Source organism: Colobus angolensis, unplaced genomic scaffold (genome assembly GCF_000951035.1).
Source record: "Colobus angolensis palliatus isolate OR3802 unplaced genomic scaffold, Cang.pa_1.0 Scaffold30, whole genome shotgun sequence".
NCBI classification, from domain to species: Eukaryota; Metazoa; Chordata; class Mammalia; order Primates; family Cercopithecidae; genus Colobus; species Colobus angolensis.
The window spans coordinates 11,678,537-11,701,153 of NW_012116266.1; the positions used below are offsets into that span (position 1 = coordinate 11,678,537).

A 22,617-nucleotide genomic window follows, 5' to 3' on the forward strand; every position below is an offset into this window, starting at 1 on the left:
GTTTCTGCAGAGAGATCCGCTGTTAGTTTGGTGGGCTTCCCTTTGTGGATAACCTGACCTTTCTGTCTGGCTGCTCTTAACATTTTTTCCTTCATTTCAACCTTGGTGAATCTGACGATTAATTGTCTCCGGATTGCTCTTCTCAAGGAGTATCTTTGTGGTGGTCTCTGTATTTCTGAATGTTGGCCTGTCTTGCTAGGTTGAGGAAGTTCTCCTGGATAATATCCAAGTTGGATAATTTCCAACTTGGTTCCATTCCCCGCATCACTTTTTGGTACACCAATCAAATGTAGGTTTGGTCTTTTCACATAGTCCCATATTTCTTGGAGGCTTTGTTCATTCCTTTTCATTCTTTTTTCTGTAATATTGTCTTCACACTTTATTTCATTAAGCTGATCTTTCATCTCTGATATCCTTTCTTCTGCTTGATCAGTTCGGCTATTGATACTTGTGTATGCTTCACAAAGTTCTCATGCTGTGTTTTTCAGTTCCATCACATCACTTATGTTCTTCTCTAAACTGGTTATTCTAGTTAGCAGTTCCTGTAACCTTTTATCAAGGTTCTTAGCCTCCTTGCACTGGGTTAGAACATGCTCCTTTAGCTCAGAATAGTTTATTACTGCCCTCTGAAGCCTACTTCTGTCAATTCATCAAACTCATTCTCCATCCAGTTTTGTTCCCTTGCTGGCGAGGAGTTGTGATCCATTGAAGGGGAAGAGGCATTCTGGTTTTTGGAATTTTCAACCTTTTTGTGTTGGTTATTCCTCATCTTTGTGGATTTATCTACCTTTGATCTTTGATGCTGATGACCTTCGGATGGGGTTTTTGCGTGGACGTCATTTTTGTTGATGTTGGTGTTATTGCTTTCGGTTTGTTAGTTTTCCCTCTAAGAGTCAGGCCCCTCTGCTGCAGGTCTTCTGGATTTTGTTGGAGGTCCACCCCAGACCCTTTTTGCCTGGGTACCACCAGCGGAAGCTGCAGAACAGCAAAGATTGCAGCCTGCTCCTTCCTCTGGAAGCCTCATCCCAGAGGGACACCCATCAGATGCCAACTGGCGCTCTCCTGTATGAGATGTCTGTCAACCCCTGCTGGGAGGTGTCTCCCAGTCAGGAGGCACAGGTGTCAGGGACTCACTTGAGGAGGCATTCTGTCCCCGAGCACTGTGCTGGGAGATCCATTGCTCTCTTCAGAGCTGGCAGGCAGGAACATTTAAGTCTGCTGAAGCTGCACTCACAGCTGCCATTTCCCCCAGGTGTTTTGTCCCAGGGAGATGGGAGTTTTACCTATAAGCCCCTGACTGGGGCTGCTGCCTTTCTTTCCGAGATGCCCTGTCCAGAGAGGAGGAATCTAGAGAGGCAGTCTGGCTACAGTAGCTTTGTGGTGCTGAGGTGGGTTCCGCCTACTCCAAACTTCCTGGTGGCTTTATTTACACTGTGAGTGGAAAACCGCCTACTCAAGCCTCAGTAATGGTGGATACCCCTCCCCCACACCAAGCTCAAGTGTCCCAGGTTGACTCAGTCTGCTGTGCTGGCAGCAAGAATTTCAAGCCAGTGGGTCTCAGCTTGCTGGGCTCTGTGGAAGTGGGATCTGCTCGGCAAGACAACTTGGCTCCTGACTTCAGCTCCCTTTCCAGGGGATGAACAGTTCTGTCTCTCTGGGGTTCCAGGCACCACTGGGTTACGAACCAAAAAACACCCTGTAGCTAGCTCAGTGTCTGCCCAAATGGCCACCCAGTTCTGTGCTTGAAACCCAGGGCCCTGGTGGTGTAGGCACCCAAGGGGATCTCCTGGTCTGCAGGTGCAAAAGCCATGGGAAAAGTGTAGTATCTGGGTCAGATATCACCGTCCCTCATGGCTTCCCTTGGCTGGGGAAGGGAGTTCCCTGACTCCTTGTGCTTCCTCGGTGAGGCAGCACCCCACCCTGCTTCTGCTCACCCTCCGTGGGCTACACCCACTGTCTAACCAGTCCCAGTGAGATGAGCTGGGTACCTCAGTTGGAAATGCAGAAATCACCCGCCTTCTGCACTGGTCTCACTGGAAGCTGCAGACCACAGTTGTTCCTATTTGGCCATCTTGCCCTGGACCTCCCCAGCACCCTTTATTAAACAGGGAATCCTTTCCCCATTGCTTTTTTTTATCAGGTTTGTTCAAGATCAGATGGTTGTAGATATGTGTGGTCTTATTTGAGTTCTCTATCCTGTTCCATTGATCTGTGTCTGTTTTTGTACCAGTACCATGGGCATAGTATGTTTTAAATCAGTGTCATGAAAGATTATGAAATTAGCATTTACCTCCCAATTTAAGTCCATTGTTTTATTACTTTTGTAATACATAATTTTGTTCTGAAACAATAATTTCCACAGTTGGATCTTAATATTTACTATCAATACTTTTACTAGGATTTCTTTATTGTTTGTTTCATTCCCCCCCATTTTTGTTTGTTTGTTTGTTTTGTTTTGAGATGGACTCTCACTCTGTCACACAGGCTGGAGCGCAGTGGCACAATCTCGGCTCACTGCAACCTCTGCCTCCTGGGTTCAAGTGATTCCCCTGCCTCAGCCTCCCAAGTAACTGGGACTATAGGCATGTGCCACCAATTCCAGCTAATTTTTTGTAATTTTAGTAGAGATGGGGTTTCATCATGTTAGCCAGGATGGTCTCCATCTCCTGACCTCATGATCCGCCCACCTCAGCCTCCCAAAGTGCTGGGATTACAGGCGTGAGCCACTGCGCCCCGGCCTGCCCCACCTATTTTTTTATGGTTGCTTTTTTCTTTTTTTCCTCAACTTTACTAAATTGTAAATAACGAAAAATGGTATACATTTACAGTGTATAGCATGATGGTTGGATATATGTACACATTGTGAAATGATTACCCCAATCAAGCTCATCCATCACCTCACATGGTTATCCTTTTTTTTTGTTTGCAGTGAGAACATTGAAGGTACCTTAAGTCTTAGCAATTTTCAAGTATATAATACGTTATTATTAACTATAGTCATGCTATACAGTAGATCTCCAGGGCATATTCTTCCTTTAGAACTGAAACTCTGTACCCTTTGACCAACATCTCCCATCTTACTCCCCAGCCCCAGCCCCTGGCAACCACCATTCTTCTCTCTGCTTCTATGAGTTCGACTTTTTCACGTTCTACATATAAATGAAATCATGTCGTATTTGTCTTTCTGTGCTTGGCTTATTTCACTTAGCATAATGTCCTCCAGGTTCATCCATGTTGTCATAAATGACAGGATCTCCTTCTTTGTTAAGGCTGAACAGTATTCCATTGTGTATATAGATACTACATTTTCTTTATCCATTCACTGATTGATGGAGCCTAAGGTTGGTTCCATATCTTGACTATTATAAATAATGCTGGAGTGAACATGGAAATGCAGATATCTCTTTAACATACTCACTTCATTTCCTTTGGATGTGTTTACACAGTAGTGTAATTTCTAGATCATGTGACAGTGTTTTTAATTTTCTGAGAAACCACCCAACTATTTTCCAAAATGGCCATACTAATTTACATTCCTACCAGCAGTGTACAAGGATTCTCTTTCCTCCACATCCTTGCCAGAGATCATTTTTGTTCCTTGTAAAGCCCTTATTATCACAGAGGTTCTGTACTGGGATGTGGCAATTGCTACTTCCTTTGCCACTTTCCCCCTGCTTCACCTCCAGCAGTAGTATTCCTCAGGCTAGATAGTAGACAAGAAAAATTGTAGAAACATGATGTATCCATCAGTTCTGCCTCCCCTGTTATTAAGTCAGGATTATTAATTATTTTAATTATTATCCTAATTGTTAATAGGGTCTCTGTGGAGATATTTTGTGCTTCTACCTCACCCTGACCAGTACATACTTCTGCACTCAAGACTCTAAAGTATCTCTGAGGAGGTCTTCCAGAACATCGACCTCTAGGGAAATCTTTATCCTTTCTGAAGCCTGAGAAGGCTTCAGAATCCTCCCTTATGTTGGTCCAACTTGCACAGCACTTGGCAGACTTTCTACATTGTGTATAGTTTGGGAGTCATAGGCATTTTCTTCTTTAATTGATGATGGCATTTTAAAAATCTGTATTTTGTTCTTTTTGTTGTTTTCTGGTTTGCAAGGAGCAGGTAGTGAGATAAGAATGCTTTTACATTTGATTTTTTTGTCAGAATCTCTTTTGGCATTAAATCGTATTTTTAATTCCTGATATCAGATACTTACCATCAGAATATATGCACTATTTAGTGGAATCTAATAAAGCCTTTCTGAAAATATTGCTCATCATTACCTTATAACTTGCACTTTGTGTGGTATTTCCATACAAAATATTTGCATGTTTTTGTTTTGATATTGTTTCTAGTAGTGGGTATAGTCTGACTAATATATAACTTAATGAATAGAGTGGGATGGTTTACAGTTGAAGTGTTTTTTTCCCTAAAATTAAGAACTTCAGAACTTTTCTTGTGAGTGTTATAGTCAGATTTCCTTTTTTAAAAAAAAAGTTACCATCTTCACTCACTTATTTCAATGATTATTTTAAACTTTTGCCAAGTCCTCAGTACTACCAGATTGCACCCACTCCACTACCTGCCCATGTCATTCTGAGAATATAGCTTTGCCTTCTCTTTTGCAGAGTAAGTAAGAACCAATTTGTGAAAACCAACTCAAGCTCCAACCCCTGAAACACAAACTTACCTATATCCTAACTCATCCTTAGCTTCTTATATTTATTTAGTGACATTCAGTCTTGTCCAAGGTTATTTCTAACTCTTGCAGTCTAGATGCTATCAATTCCCTCCTCCTCGGGGACCTCATTCCATCTACTGTTCTTTTTCTCTCTTGTATTTGAAGTCTTCTCTCCATTGGTTTAGAGCTTCACCACTTACTAACTGTGTTACTTCGAGGAATTGCTTAACCCTTCATAGTCCTGCTTTCATAATTTATTTGTAAAACGAGGACATCAGGAAAAACTATTTTGCAGGATTGATGCAAAGACTAGAGATATGGTATACAAGATTCTTTGTATAGTGCCCAGCACCTTGTAAGAGGCAATATTATCCTGTGACACACACTCCCACCAATTCCCTAATTTTCTGCTACTTTTCAAAGCCAAGCTTCTAGAAAAAGTAGTTTACATTCAGAATTTCTGCTACTTCACTACCCATTCACTCCTCACCTGCTGAAGTCTACTTCATTACCTTTCTGCTAAGGCTGCGTTGGGTAAAGGTCCTCAATGACTTTCTAACCGACACAAACTTTCTTTTTAATCTTATTTGACCTCCCAGAGACATTGCACCTACTCTCTAAAACTCTTCCTACCCTTGGTTTCCATAATACTACCCTCTTCTGGCAATGCTTTTACCTCCTTTTGTTTTCCTTTTTAAGCAGATTTCATATTTGGTTCTCCATTCTTTCACCATATATACTCACTCTGATGTTATCATCCATAGCCATATATCTAGCCCCAGTCTCACTCCTGAGTTTTAGACTGCACTATCCACTACAATAGCCACTAGCCACATGTGGCAATTGAGCACTTGAAATGTGGTAAGACCGAATTGAGATGTCCCCTACGTGTAAAATACATACTGGATTTTCAAGACACAGCATGAAGAAAGAATGTAAAACATCTTGCTAATGTTTATATTGATTGTACTTTTATATGATAATATTTAATATGTATTAGTTTAAATAAAAGACATTACTAAAAATTAATTCAATCTTTTTTTTTTACTTTTCTAACATGACACTGAGAAAATTTTAAATAACATATGTAGCTCACATTATGTTTCTATTTGACAGTGCTGGTCTAGAACCACATCTATCAACAGTATACCTCTACTAGAATTCCTACAAATACCACAAATTTTGTATATCACAAACCTAACTCCTTCTCTCCAACCCCTCACATACAATTACATGAGTACTGAGCTTTCCTTGTATTCTATATTCCAGTGAATGGTACCACCATCTGCTGGACAAGCCATAACTGTATTTACATAATCTCTTCCCTTGCCTATTGTATCCCTATATGTGTCTATAGAACTTATGATCATTCTGACTACTATTTCCCTCATCAGATTATAAGTTAATTCATTATGTTAACTCATCAGATTATGAAATTAAACATAAGGGAATGTGTTTTTAACTGTTTCTACATTGTATAGCTAGATGATTAATATATTGTAAATGCTGAGTAAATATTTTGAATTAATAAATGAAAGGTGATATTTTTTCTCTCTTTTTTTGTAATAGCCTTATTCTGATCATGGAGTTCAAGCAACATATCACCAGGTTTATGCTCCAAGTGCCATCAGTATGCCTGCACCTGTGATGCAGCCTGAACCAATTAAAGTAAGAAGTTTGTTTTGACTTTTTACTTTGTATTTCTTCCATTGTATTTCAAGTTTTCCAACTTTCTCTTTTGGAAAGGAACAACTTTGGATATTTACGTCATATTTGTGATCAGAAGTACAGAATTAGCAAATTCTTTCATGTGAAGGAAACATAATTCTAAATTAACTATAATGGTCATTTTTTTATTTGTTGTGGTAACATATGCAATTTAAAATTTTTCTATTTCAACCATTGTTAAGTGTGCAATTCAGTGGCATTAATTACTTTCACAATGCTATGCAACCATCACCATTGTTTCCAAACCTTTTCCTCACCCCAGGTTGAAACTCTGCACCCATTAAGCAAAAACTCCTCCTTCGTGCTTCTTCCCAACCCCTAGTCCCTGGCAACCTCTAATCTACATTCTATCTATATGAATTTGCCTATTCTAGATATTTAATATACAGTACTCTGATTTTTATTATCTATGTTGATGACATGTGACATTTATGGGGAGATTAAAACAATTAATGATCTCCTCTTCCAGTTTGGGAATCATATTCATGCCTTCTTAGTCAGATTCAGGCCAAAGAATGATAATCTAGTTATACCCATGTATATCCTCAATATATTTTGACTATCTACTATGTAGCAGGGAATTCTTCCTATTCCCTCATGAACAAGTTTCTTAGTGAAACTCTTGCATCATCCCTTTAAGGAAATGAACTTTATCTGCAGTAAAGAGCAACTGTTGAGATGGTAATATTAATTCTGTATACAGTGTACTTTGGTGAGGAAGATAGGTGTAGTCTTTGCATTAAAATAATGGATATTAGCTATTTCACACTCATATTTATGTTCTGGCCCATCCTATGTGTTGAACTCAATACCAAGACAGTCTACTTTAAGGAACCCCCCGATCTTCTTGTGTCCCTTCACCCCGTTACCACTCACCGCCATTACCACTCACTGCATCCCTTCATTGACTTTACCACTATACACCAAACATGAAATAAAACAATAATTTTGACATATTGTCAAAACCTATAGTGTTACTAAACATTACTTACAGAGGCTTCATTTTTAGTATTGTTAGAATATCTAAAACAAACTTCTTCTGTCATTAACATTTACTCCAAATATACTTCTGCAGAAATGGCTGATATTGCTATGCCATATTATGTAAGTGATAGTTATTTTCAGTTGCTGAGAGAGAGCTATATCACAAGTGATGGAAATTGTATAATTTATACAATTATACAAACTGAATAATTTGAATAGAGGACGGAGTGGTGGGTGGTATTTGGATAGGAGAAATTTCCAAAGGATGTTAATGTTAAACATTCTTAAAATTTAATTCTTCTAGCTTAAGAGTATATATTTCTCTAAATTTTCTTAGATCTGTGATTAGGTAACATCAAAAATTGTACGGAGAAACTGGTATCTTACTCTCCAATATAGTCATATAAAGATTACCAATTCTGGCCAAGTGTGGTGGCTCATGCCCGTAATCCCAGCATTTTGGGAGGCCAAGGTAGGAGGGTTGCTTGAAGCCAGGAGTTTGAGACCATAGTGAGACCCTGCCTCTACAAAATAAAAATTTTAAAAACTAGCCGGGCATGGTGGTGCACCCCTGTAGTGCTAACTACTCAGGAGGCTGAGGCAGGCTGATCACTTGAGCCCAAAGGTTCAAGGTTATAGTGAGCTATGATCACGCCATTGCATTCTAGTCTGGGCAACAGAGTGGGACCATGTATATCTCTAAAATTAAAAAAAAATAATAATTACCAATTCCTCTTTTGTTAGAGACAAAAAAAATAGGCTTCCAAAGTCAAAACTGAAACACAAGACAATTATGTAGAATTTTGTGTTTCTCATTTTTATTTTTTAAGGTTAAATGTTCTATGCATTTTGTACTCAATATTTTTCTTTAGGTGATTTAGTGACCCTCAATACAAAATGATGCCCCACTCAGAGACAGAAACTCCAAAACCACTTCTGTAGTTTTCTAGAACTGTATAATGCTATAGAAATGCTTTAATATGCATGTATTACTATGTGGCAAATTATCTATTTTTATTTATAGTGCATTTGTATTATAACATGGAAAACTTAATATACAAATGTTGTTCTACATTACAAAACAATCTTTTCCTAGAACATATTACTAACATTAAAATATTAGTGAATGACATTTGAAACATTAGCCTTTTTTTACTTTCAATGCAAATTTTCTCTAGTACCAAAAATCTTGGTGACTTTTAAAATAGAAAGGTGGAAATATTCTTTGGAAGAGTTGTTGTTTTTATAAGTGTAAAACTCATTTTTAAAACTCTAATGATTACAACTTTATAAATGTTAATTGAGGATATCCCAAAGCAGGAATTTCAGATGTCAAAACTATCTTGAAGCACAAATCTATTCCATAAAATAGAAACCTTATGCAGAGTTCGAAGCACAAGTCTAACTGCTGTGAAGTACTGTTTACCAGAAATTACTCATTGACTGTAAGCCACAGCCTACATACTCTGTCAAATCAAATACAAAAACGAATAAATACAAAACAGACCAATATAGAGGTAACTAGATAAATATGATCTAATTAGGGCCATCATTCCCTAATTCAGCAGTAACATCTCACACAGAAACAAGTTTTAGGCCACGTGTGGTAACTCACACCTGAACCCCAGCACTTTGGGAGGCCAAGGCGGGAGGATCACTTGAGCCAGGAGTTTGAGGCCAGCCTGGCAATATGGCGAGACCCCATCTGTAATTTTAAAAAAGAAAAAAAGAGAATTAAGTTCTAAAGTCAAAAAAAGCAAAACCACGTAACATCAAAATTATCCCACTGAACTAGACTAGGAAGGAACAAAAGGGAAATCTGTATTTCTGGGTATATGAACTATTATGTTTCTAAGATAAATATCAAATCCCAAGGTATAAAGGGTATGAGTGGAGAATTCTAAAGTGTTTCGGTTTTCTTACAGTGTTTTTACATTTTTGCATTAATATTAGTATCTAATAAAATTGTTCTCATATGGATTAAATTCAATATGTATTTTATTTAACTCCCATGGCTACTAACAATCGATGAAAACATACAGCTATTAAGGATCATATTTAACCACTTGCCCAGGCTATAAGGAATTTCTTCTAGTTAAAGTACTGATTGAACTTAAATGAAAAACACAAGTAATGGTCTACAAAGTGTGATTCAGAAATAAATTGGAGAGGGATCTGAACTACTACCACTATCTGCTTCTAGTTCAGAGGCCCGGAGCATGCACTACCTAAAAATTAGCAACTATCTCTACTTTACAAAAAGATTCCACTGCCAATATCTTTTTTGCAACCATTTCCTCATTTGAGTATCATTAATACTTCTTATAAATCAATTTAGAGACTAAAATTGTGTTGTATTCTGAAAAACCTAGGAAGGACAAGTATAAAGCAATGTAATCTAGAGAGCAGAGGCAGGAAAAGCTGGTGCTTTGTAGCTCTGAATATATAAGGAGGGTATACATTTTCATGTATGCTATATATAGTCAAACAATAGACAGCCTCAGATTCTCTAGAATAAGGTTTTTACTTATAAAGAACTAAGCAGGAGGAGTAATAAATGCTCATCCACTTAGACATTAGAAATTGTGTAGGTTCTGTGTCCACCAAGCCTCTTTTTTGATGTAAATCTAAAAGAGGGGACATAGCACAGTAAGGAGAATCAAGTGTTCATGACACCAGTTCTAATTGTCATGGGTAGCTCCCCATTCAAGGATGAGTAAACAGAAAAGTATATATTTATATTATATGGATTCTGTGAAAAAATAATTGAATATGGCACTACATTGAAGGCAAGGATGAACAGTATAAATATGTATATGTGTATAAGAACATATGTATGAGAGGAAATTAAATATAATTTTTAAGATATATCCTATGTTCTCAGTAATAGATCTTTTAAAAACAATTGCAAACCGAAAAATAGGAAAAATGAAATGGTTGCTGGCTAGTGTAAGAAAATACTGCCCAAAAACTATTGACATGATGGAAAGAATCATATTTGCCTTTGTCATAATGGGCCAGTAGTCACATAAGAAAATGAAACCCTTGATAGAGAAGGATATTTTTAATTCTTCCAGAATGTAAAAGACAATAACATGAAAGATGAAATGATGAGATAAAATGCTAGAATAGAGAGAGCAGAGAGACAGGTCCAACCAAAAAATAATAATTCTCAAGAAAAGAATACAGAATAAATGGAACAAAAAGAATGTGCAGAAATTTTAACAGCAAAACAAAAACAAAAACACTGTGACTTGAATTTACAAATCAAAAAAGAATTCATCATGCCTCAAGCAAAATTAATGAGAGGCAACCCATGCATAGATATCCTGGCAGTTATCTTTCCCCCATCATCCCATCCCATCAAATGTCCCTGGCCTTTTAACCTGTTTTTTAACATTTTATTTTGAAATAATTTTACACTTACAGAAAGGTTGTAAAAATAATACATAGAGTTCATGTATCTCTTCACTCAACTTCTGATTTTAACAGCTTACATGATCGAAACAATTAGCAAAACCAAGAAATTAGCATTCATAAAGTACTATTAAGTAAACTACAGACCTATTAAGTAAAGTACAAACTTCACCTTTTTTTTTCACTTATGTTCTTTTTCTATTCTAGGATCTAATCTAAGATCCTACATTAATTTGTCATGTCTCCTTATTCTCTACCAATCTGTGGCATTTACATAGTCTTTTATTGTCTTTCATGACCGTGATACTTTTTTAAAAAACTGATTATTTTGTAGAACGCTCTTCACTTTGAGTTTGGCCTATGTTTTCTCTTAATTAGATAAAGGTTATGAATTTGGGACAATAATATCACACAGGTGATATGCCCTTATCAGTGTGTCATATCAGGGGATATGAGATGCCAATATGTCTAATTACTGGCAATGTTAACTTTGATCACTTTAAGCTTAAAAAGTAACTTGCCCACAGTAGCATAGTTGAGTAAGTGGCAGATCCAGGATTCTAATCCAAGCATGCTTTCTACCATGGAGAAAAAGTTAGCCGGTTTCTTAAATCCTTGCAGTGAAGATCCCTGACAAACTATGCACAAAGAACTTCCCATTAGGATTTTAGTGCGTCCCTCTTAACTATGAATATGCAGCCACGTTAGAAGAAAACCTCTAGAGTGAGAGAACAAAATAAACAGAAGAAAAGAAATTCATAAGAAACATACAATGCAGGGAGCAGAAGAAAATGTCAAAGAAACTACAATTAATATCCTCTCCAAAATAGGCAAAAACTAATGAGAAGTGGTACATGCATAAACAGCCTGATACTTTTTCTCTCAAACATCTGTCCTTTTAATTTGTTTAGCCTTGCATTTTGAAATAATTTCAGATTTATTGAGAAGTTATAGAAATTATAATAGAGTTTCTGTATATCCTTCACCTACTTCATCCTTCGGCTAGAGGGCACTGGCACAGGAAATGAACATCGGTACAGTCCTCTAAACTGTACACCTTATTCTAAAATGTCACTAGTTTTTTCACTGACGTGATAACTGAAATAAATTATGTGTGAGTTAAATATTAAAGGCAAAAGTTTTCAGAAAGTAGCATCAAAAAAGACTGAGGTGAATAATAATAGAGAAAAGATAAAATTAGATTAATCCAAGAAGTCAAATATTTTTTAAATTGAAGAAAGAGGAATAGAGAAAATCATTTGGAGGAAATTATCAATAAATTAATACAAGAAACTTAAGGACAAGAGTCTCTAAATTGAAAGTCTCTAAACTGAAACTCCTAGAAACTTAAGAACAAGAGTCTCCAAATTGAAAGGGCCTACCAACTACTTGCCACGATTACTGCAAAAGACTCACACTAAGGCCAGTTATTTTAGAATGGCAGGAATAATAGAAAAATTCCAAAAGCTTCTAAAGAGAGAAAATAGATCACATTTCCCCCTTGATCTTATCCAGTTTTTAAAATAAATTTTACAATAACTTTTACCTCAAATGTATCATATAACCTAGAAATAATTACGTCTCAATGGTTCACTTTGTAAGAATGTTTAGCGTATTTTTTGCAGTAATTTTCTGCTTTCTTTTTCATTATGCAGACTTTAAATAGAATTCTATCAATTTCAGTTAGTTTCTCTGTGTACAACTAAATCAGATAAAAAACACTGAGATAAAATTCCATTCCATACATTTTCTTTGCCATTCTTTCTTAAGTACTTTAGACCTTAGGTATATCATTCAAGAACCAGTGTTATTTAAGAGCATTGTATTTTTTGTTTATATTTAAACTTCAAAATAATAACAAATTTAAAAGTATTTGTACATTGCAGAACACTTTATCTTTGCAGAATAAATTCTTTCTGCAATTAGATATTCCTAACCCAAACTGTAGTAGCTCTTCATTGCAATGTGAAAGTAGCTGCCTATTTCTTCTTGTAAACCTTTAAGGAAGAGTTCTTCATGTCATCCTGGAAATTTAAAGTAAGGTTTATTTAAAGGCCTCCTCATTCAACTTTAAAGTTTGGTCAAATAATTTTTACTTAAAAAATATTTATAGGATATCTTTTCTGTTCCATACTGTCAATTTTGTCTTATTCATATAATGCTTATATGAGCTGGAGATTACCTCAGTTCCCTTTATTTTCACTTCCTATATTGACTTTTGGTAAGTTTTTTTTTTTCTCATTTTTGAATGCTGCTCCTTAAGTAAGTTTCTTAAAAATAAGGAACGGAAATAAAAAATCAGATCAGTGTGTTTATCCTTCTAATCTGGAAAAAAATATGTATATATTTAATTGGAGGATGGTATTACAACTATAGCTAAAATAGGCTGGGCACAGTGGCCCATGCCTGTAATCCCGGCAATGTGGCACGCTGAGGTGGGCAGATCACTTGAGATCAGGAGTTCAAGACCAGCCTGACCAATGCAGTGAAACCCTGCCTCTACTAAAAACACAAAAAAAATTAGCTGGGCATAGTGGTGCATACCTGTAATACCAGCAACCCGGAAAAAAAAACAGCTAAAATAAAACTTTACTTAAGGATTTAAGTTATTATTGCCATTTCTGTTACATATTGCTACATACTGTCAAATATGGCAGAATCTTCATGTATCATGGGCCATTAGTTAACTCTATAAATCACATAAATAAGTTGCCCTTCACATAGAAACAACACATGGGCTCTACCATATGACAAGCCTTAAGTAAGAGCTCATTCTCAGTAGTTCATCAAATGTCCATTGAGCATGACATTTGAAGAATAATTTTGCAGTGCTGTAAACACAATTAATAAGACCTTACCCTCACAATAACTTTCAGTTTTCTTCATGACCTGAGCCCATAATTTTCTTGTAACTTTAACTGTTACTTTGGAATTGTCATTGGCTATTTCCTTTAAATATGGCAAAATTCAGTGCCAACATGTACTTTTTATTGAAACTGGCAGGACCTAAGTTAAATTATCTTGTTTTGGAAAGAAGTAAAAGGAATAAATGAGGGAAATATCAATAGATCTTCTCTAGGATATCAGGTTAAGTTATAAGTACTATAATGTACATTTCTAAAAATTCTTATGTGAACATTTGTGACTCAAAGGTATCACTTTTCTATTTTGAAATGAATAAATACTATCAGTCAGCAACAAGGCAAGGATGTCCCCTCACCATTTTTTTTCAACTAACAGTAAAACACAGAATAAATACAGATTTAACTTAACCATGGTAACAAGTGCACAAATACTTATCTTCCTAAATATCTAAACATATGTCTAGTTAATCCTGTTCTTTTAGTCTCAAAAGCACTAGTGTTTTATAGCTTCTTTCTCTCAAGGTTTCTATTAAACTTGTTATTTCTGATTTGTACTTTCATTTAATTAAAGTGAATCCAATATATTTAAGTCTGGCAATAAATTATTCTTACATTATAAAGTTGTCTTACTTCAGCTGCCATAACAGCTATATCATAGACTGGGTAGCTTATGCAACAAACATTTATTTCTCAAAGTTTTGGAGACAAAAAGATTGGAAAGTCCAACACTGAGGTGCTGGGAGGTCTAGTATCTGTTAAGGATTGACTTTCTGGTTTGCTGATGTCTGTCTTCTCATTTCTGCAAGGTGAAAAGCAGAGAGAGCAGAAGCAAGCTCTTTCCTGTCTCATCTTACAAGGGCAGTAATCCCATTCATGAGAACTCACCCTCATGACCTAATTACCTCCCAAAGATGCTGCCTCCAAATGCCATCACACGGGACTGGGCTTTAACATATGAATGTGGCTGAGACATAAACATTCAGTCCATAGCAAGAATATGTTCACCCTATGCTCTTAAAGCATGTTATTAAGGTTTCCTTTCATAGTATATCAGAAGTTCTCAGCCTCAAAATTTCTTTCCAGCCTAGAAAGGTTAAACCAGTGGCCACAAAAGGGCCCAATAGTAAATGTTTTCAGTTTTACAGGCTTAAATACATAGTTGCTATCAAAACTACCCAGCTCTGCCATTGTAGCATGAAAGTAGCCATAGACATAACAGAAACAATGAGTAAGGCTGTGTTCCAGTAAAACTTAATCTATAAAACAGGTGATGAGCCAGATTTGACCTGCTGTCCATAGTTTTATGACCCTTGAGTTAATCCATTAACAGGTTAATGTATCCTCTTAAAGTATAATATGAAACATAGCATAAATTCATTTGTTATAATTTCATTTTTAATTATATCTTTTAAATCTACTTTTTAGTTTAACATGGATTATCTGACCCTGAGCCTCTGGGCTGTTTTGATATTTACATTTGCCATAAGCCCTTCCTAGCCAAAATACTTAAGTGGGGGGAAAGTGTAACTAAAAGGTAATTTGAGATATTCATTCATTCCTGTGTAAAGATGAGGATTGATTGATACAGTATTCTGAGTAAATCCTACTCAGAATTACAGGAAAAAGTAAATCTTTCATCGGGAAAAATCTTATTGTTTTATTTTCATATCCAATTATGGTTTTCCATTCTTAGTTTGAGCACTTACTTTCCTTGCATTCTGAGTCTATCATTCCTTCTAATTGAACATTCTTTTCTCCTTTTACCTAATGTTTTTTCTTTTCCCTTAGAACCTAGACTACATGGATAGGCAGTGTACTTTTCATGACAGAAAATTCAACTTATGACACCTTAATCTCTTACAGAATAGTTTTTTAAACATTCTTTAGATAACATCTTCCTCTACTTTCAGGACATACGATGAGAGCAGGTAGCAGGATTTTGTATTCTACACATCATTAATATTTTTAATTTATCTGTCTTAGAAAGGTGTGGGGGAGAAATATAGGGGTATCTTTTTTATTCCATATGAAATTATTTCTTCAATATTGCAATCTATTCAAACTACTCATCTTAAGATAATTACCAAGATATATTTCACAGCTTCTTATTAGCCAAATCCCAAGGGTCTTGTGCTAGTCCATGTCCTCTTAGATTTTATTTAATTCAATACTGTCACCTAGCCTGTCCTCAACTTTTATTATTCCTAAGATATGACTCTCTTTCTTTGCCTTCAGTTTGATCTTTCAATGTCTCTTTAAGAAATATATTTCTTCCTCTCTTATCAACTACCTTAATTATAGCACAATTCTCTTTGTCCTCTAAACTGTCTTCCTAAGGGAGCTTTCTAAGTCCATTGTTGTAAAAGAAGTCAAAAACAGTCTTGTATAATCAGAACCCTTCTACCAGACTGTCTAATGTCAATTTGGCACTGCGTCTTCTATGTCTTCTTCATCATTGTCTGGTACTAGTTCAGAAGCAGTCATCTCCATCAAGTTGTCTTTTGTAAATTCCTCTGGTGTAGTGTCTATTAGCTCTTTAATTTTTCTTAAATCTGTATCTTGAAACCATTCAATCCTCCACCATTTTTGCCATATCCATAATCTCTTTCATGATTTCCTTGATTGACTTTGTTGTAAATCCTGTGAAGTTAGGTACAACATCTAGACACAGTTTTCTCCAGTAGGAATTTATTATTTCAGGCTTGATGGTTTTCACAGCTTTTCCTATAACAATGGCATCTTCAATGCTGTAATCCCTCAGACTTGCATGATGTTCTCTCTTTTGGGGTTCTCTTGCGTGGCATTAACAATTCTCTCCATAGAATATCATGTGTAATGAATCTTAGAGGTCCTTATGACCCTCTGAGGTTGAATTAGAGGCATTGTGCTTAGGGACAAGTAGATCACTTTGATACCTTCAGTGCAAAAGTCTGGCATCTGGTGTTTATGTTTTCCCTTCAAGACTGTTATTAGCAGCTTTATAGATAAGGGCAGTACTGATCATAAACCTGACTGCATTTGCACAAAACACTAGAGTTAGCCTCTCCCTTCCTGCCTTAAATCCTGGTGCTTGCTTCTCTTCCTTATTAATAAAGTCTTTTGTGGTATTTTTTTTTTTTCTTTGACTAAGGCACTTCTGCCTGCATTAAAAACCTGTTTAGGCAGATATCCTTTTTCTTCAGTGATTTTCTTAATGGCATCTTGGAACTCATCTGCTGCCTTTTGGAAGCTGTTTCTCCTGTTATCTTGACATTTTTTAAGCCAAACCTCTTTCTAAAATTATCAAACCACCTTTTAGAGGCATTACATTATCCAGCTTTAGATCCTTCACGTTCCTTTTGCTTTAAGTTATCATATAATGACTTTGCTTTTTCTCGAATCATATTAGAGTCTATAGGTATGCCTTTCTTACCATAGCAATCCCACATCCACATAAAATCTGCATTTTCCAATACAAGATCAAAAGGTATTATTTTGCAAAAAGTGCAAGATGTTTGTGCCTACTGGCATAGTTGCAGCAATGCCTTCATGAATTTCTTTTTTTTTTTTTTTTACAGTGGTCCTTAACACTGGATTCATTTGTCTTGAAATGGTGGGCACCCTCTGCTGCAGATCTCAATCTGCAGTATATATCAAGCAATTCAACTTTTTCTTCTAACGTCATGACTTTGCTTCTTGGGAGTACTTCCTGCATCACTAGTGGCATTTCATAAGGGTTCTATGGTGTTATTCAAGGTTTACAGTATTGCACTAAACACAAGAAATATGCAAAGAGTGAGAGAGATTAAATTTTACTTTGATATGCAGTTTACTGGAGAGGTGAACTGCTCACACAGAGATGACTGTCATCACACGGTGTTTTGGGCAGACGCAACACTTGAGCTCACCATTTGAGCTTACTGCAATAGTAACAGGAAATGGCTATGAAATTTTTACAGTAGTACAGTATGTACTACAGTAAATTTTATGAAGTTATGATATAGTACTGCATCTTTACATTTGTTTACATTTCTCTCAACCGCAAATGGCACCATGTCTGTGTCTGCGTGTAGAAGTTTTGATAAATTTCAACTTTTTATTAAATATTTGTGTATATTTTATGGTAGTAAATGATAGAATGACTCTACATATATTTTATGCACTCATGACATGCCTAACTTTAAAAGTGCCTTATTAACTTTTTCAATATTTCTGGGCAGTAAAGCTCATCTGTAAGTTTTTTCAAATTGTTGCAAATCTCCAAAGAATTTTCTGATATATTTATTGAAAAAACTTCACATATAAGTGACCAGGCACAGTGGCTCATGCCTGTAACTCCAGCACTTTGGGAGGCCAAGGCAGGGGAATCACTTGAGGCCAGGAGTTCAAGACCATCCTGGACAACATGGCAAAACCCTGTCTCTACTAAAAATACAAAAATTAGCCAGGAATGGTGGTATATGACTGTAATCCCAACTACTCAGGTGGCTGAGGCATGAGAATCGCTTGAGCCCAGGAGGCAGAGGTTGCAGTGAGCTGAGATCATGCCATTGCACTCCAGCCTGGGCAAAAGAATGAGATACTGTCTCAGACAAAAAAAAAGAAAAAAACCTTCACATATATTTATTAAGTGCACCCATGCAGTTCAAACCCATGTTGTTCAAGGATCAGCTGTATTAATTTCTCTCTCCACTGCCAAAACCCTTTTCAAAGCTCTATTACTGCCTAATGAGATTACTATATATTTATTTTCTTTTGTTTTTTTTGAGACAGAGTCTCACACTGTCGCCTAGGCTGGAGTGCAGTGGCGCGATCTTGACTCACTGCAAGTTCTGCCTCCCAGGTTCAAGTGATTCTCCTGCCTCAGCCTCCCGAGTAGCTGGGACTGCAGGCGTGTGCCACCATGCCCAGCTAATTTTTCTATTTTTAGTAGAGACAGGGTTTCACCATATTGGCCAGGCTAGTCTCGAACTCCTAACCTCAGGTGATCCACCCACCTCGGCCTCCCAAATTGCTGGGATTACAGTCATGAGCCACCGCGCCCAGCCCAGGATTACTATATATTTCTTCAAGACTTCTACATCTTCACTTTCCATCTTTTAGTCACGCATAAAATCTGAATTTAGTTTTTTATCTGACATTAATTTTTCCCCTCTTATCACTCTTATCAACTTTTAGCCACACTCTTACCATTAAATATTATATTCTCTGGCCAGGAGCAGTGGCTCATGCCTGTAATCCCAGCACTTTGGGAGGCCGAGGTGGGTGGATCACCTGAGGTCAGGAATTCGATACTAACCTGAGCAACACAGTGAAACCCCATCTCTACTAAAAATTCAAAAATTAGCCAGGCATGGTGGCATGCACCTGTAGTCCCAGCTACTCACAAGGCTGAGACAGGAGAATTGCTTGAGCCCGGGAGGCGGAGGATGCAGTGAGCTGAGACCATGCCACTGCACTCCAGCCTGGGTGACAGAGTGAGACATATTCTCTCATTTTCCCGTATTTATCAACCTAAATTATTCATATATGAATATACTGAAGTTAGCACTGCTCCTTGTTCTCTCTAGCACATTGAGGCTTTAACCAAGTAATTTCACATACATAAAATGGTTTGACTTCATGTATCTCTATTTTCTCCTGAGAGGATCAGTATATACCGGGTTACAGCCAATAACCTCTAAGTAGTTAACTAGGTATGAATGGCTGTGTATTATCATAATAGATCTAGTCATTCAACAAATGCTTACTGAGCACCTACCTTGTGCTTGCCATTATTCTAGACACTGGGAATACAGTTATGAACATTAGTAAATGGTACTGGACGGTATTAAACAGGCCAGGGAAATCTAGGCCAGTCTGTAGAGTTTGGTTTTAGCAAACACAACAAATTTGAGCCACTAGAGCCATGCTGTCTCCAATATGGTGCCCACTAGCCACATGAGGCTATTGAATTTCAATTCTAAATTAATTTAAATTAAATTAAAAATTCAGTTCCTGAGTTGCAACTAACCACATTTCAAGTGCTAATCAACCACATGGGACTAGTGGCCACCATACTTAATAGTGTAATCGTAAAACATTCCCATCAATGTGGGCCATTCTATTGGACAGCACTGCTCTAGAGATAGTGGAACAAATATGGAAATTTTCGAGCCTATTCAAAATTTAAAATATGTCTTAGGACAGCATGATTCCCTAAATTAGAAGCTGGCCTAGGCCCAAATTGCCAAAAAGGTAGTAGTAACTAGGTTGATTCTTTGACCCAATTTAGTATTAACAACAACAAAAAAAATCCCAGGATGACACAGGTATATGGAATTCTTCTGAATTACACAGCGTAAGTAACTGTATGCCTGTCCTACTTATGCCCACTTAAAGGATACTTTCGGGTTTTGGACAACTTTCTTTTTTTTTTTTTTTTTTTGAGACGGAGTCTTGCTCTGTCACCCAGGCTGGAGTGCAGTGGTACAATCTTGGCTCACTGCAAGCTCTGCCTCCTGGGTTCACGCCATTCTCCTGCCTCAGCTTCCTAAGTAGCTGGGACTACAGGCGCCCGCCACCACGCCCGGCTGATTTTTTTTGTATTTTTAGTAGAAACGGGTTTTCACTCCATTAGCCAGGATGGTCTCGATCTCCTGACCTCGTGATCCACCCGCCTTGGCCTCCCAAAGTGCTGGGATTACAGGCTTGAGCCACCGCGCCCTGCCAGGGTTTGGGGCAGCTTTCTAAATAGCCTCCTGCGAAAAACACTACTCCCCTTTTAAAAACAAGTTTTTAAGACACACCTAATAGAAGGAAATGTTGTAACTCGTAATTTGTGCTGACCCATCCCTCATTTTATTTACTAAACATTTATACTGTAACACTAGACTAGAGATTGTCTAATACAGATTCTAAGCTCTCAGAGAGCAGGGACAAGCTTTTCCCGAGTTCTGGAGCCCTCCTAATTGCTCACCTCTCACTTTGTAACATTCTAATTTAATTTGTACCAAGGTTCTGCAAATATTTAGTGAATGTTGATTGATGGTCTGCACTCATCTGTTCTAACTTATGTTTTTTTTTTTTTTCCATTCAGTCTTCCTGATCTATATTTTCTCTTTACTTAACAGACAGTGTGGAGCATTCATTATTAAGACAATTGGGCAGCTCTAGTCCAGCTCAACTGATTTCTTGTCCAATGATCCTTGTGTGGCCGAGATCCAGCTTCAACGAACCAGCTAGAAGCTGCCCGTTGTGAAACTTAGTGTTAGTTAATACCTCACCATACTCAGTTATTCCACTATAAGCTGTCTAAATTTGATGAAATTTGCTTTTTCAGCTGTTCTACAAAATTATTTAGGTAGATGTGGCATGTTGGTTTTTTATGTGCTAATCTAACTGTAATGATTTTTTCTACAACATGTTTTATCCATTCCATAAATAATAACCACATTGGGAATAGTGAGGTGTCTTTTATTTTCTCTGCTTTGTGTTATTTTTTCTTATCAAACTATTAGATGTTATGTTTCATATTATTTGATATTTATTTTCATATTTAGGATAAGAATCATTTTTAATTATAATACTTTTAATACTTTCATATATTTTACAACAGTATACTATTTAATCTTAATGACTTAATTCTATTTTTGCTTTGCTGTTTTGTCATTTAATATGCTTTTGTCTAATTTTTCATTCAGTTGTTACTGTTACTCCTTATTTAATTTTGCATCTGCCATGGTTTTCAGAATCTGAATAGTATTTATACTTCTTTTTTTATAACATTTTCCAAATATTAGAAATACCATCAGCATGATCAATATTCTTGCCTTTTCATGTAATTTGACCATATTAAATTTTTTCTTCAATGTTTGAGACAACATTGAAATATTCCTATAACATAACTTATTTGGTATCAAATTTTATAAAATATGGATCCACCTTTGGAATTTTGATAAAAGAAGGGTTCATCTCTGACATGATCCCATAACATTGACTGAAATTCCACCAAATTAATGTTCTTTGAATGCTTTAATCCTTAAACCTTTTCTTCTTATATGCAACCAATATATTCAATTATATATGTGATTAATTTTTAAAAGGACAATTGTTTTCATAAAATGCAAAACTATTTTTACACCAAAGGAAAATTTTAGATCCTGATACTAAATCCAATTTTTACTATAAAATTGGAAAATAGATGGGAGGGGGAGTCATTCATTGTTCAAAAGGTACAGAACAAATCATAGGGGTTTTTAATCTCTAAAATTTCTACAGTAGTACAGGAAATATTCCTCTTTACATTCATTTGCAGTTCTTTCACTGACCTCCTAATTTTAGGTGGAGGGGGCAGGGGAGCCATAAAAGTTGGAATTCCCCTAATAAATCTATCTCTTTCCTCTCCTGTTTCAACCCCAAATGTATTTCATGCTCAGCAGCAGAAGAAGAAATAATAGGATATGGATCACAAAGGTTTTTCTGGTGAGTCAAACAGGGTGTTTTCTTTTGAAACCGTAATGAATATGTTTGCCGTCAAATGCTTTCATGAGAACAGTAGAACCTTATGAATGTATACTAGCATACAAGGATCTCAAGTACATTAATTATTCTCAGTTTTAGGAATGTAAATAGATTAAGTCCCACAATGAAATTTCAAAAGTTTTTGTTCTGTAAGTAAAAAATCACTAACCACTGATGTTCGAGATTTTCTTTTAATAGCACTATCCTTGAGAAGCAAAAAGTTTATGTTTTGATTTTCAAATGTTAAACAAGATGCTAAACTAATCCTGGACTGTTAATAAAAATTAATGATGTATTATTAGATAAGGAATTTTGATAATAATTGATAGCCAAGTTTGTTTCTTCCACAGCTATATAGATTATATGCATACACATTTATACATGTTTATATACATATATAAACACATATATAATTTATACATGTTTATATACATATATAAACACATATATAATTTATACAT

At 36.3% G+C, this 22,617-nt stretch overlaps 1 protein-coding gene across 4 annotated transcripts in view; it reads left to right on the forward strand.

Moving 5' to 3' along the window:
• BOLL (boule-like RNA-binding protein) overlaps positions 1 to 22,462 on the forward strand; it is a 63,803-nt gene extending 41,341 nt beyond the window's left edge. For 3 of the 4 annotated variants that reach the window (XM_011949973.1, XM_011949977.1, XM_011949974.1), the window contains 2 exons: positions 6,252 to 6,350; positions 20,767 to 21,503. In XM_011949973.1, the coding sequence (XP_011805363.1) occupies positions 6,252 to 6,350; positions 20,767 to 20,790 (123 nt within the window). In that variant the 3' untranslated portion in view covers positions 20,791 to 21,503. Of the gene's footprint in view, positions 1 to 6,251; positions 6,351 to 20,766 lie in introns of all 4 variants that reach the window. The other variant, XM_011949975.1, reaches the window with a different exon arrangement.
• Positions 22,463 to 22,617: the final 155 nt, after the last annotated feature.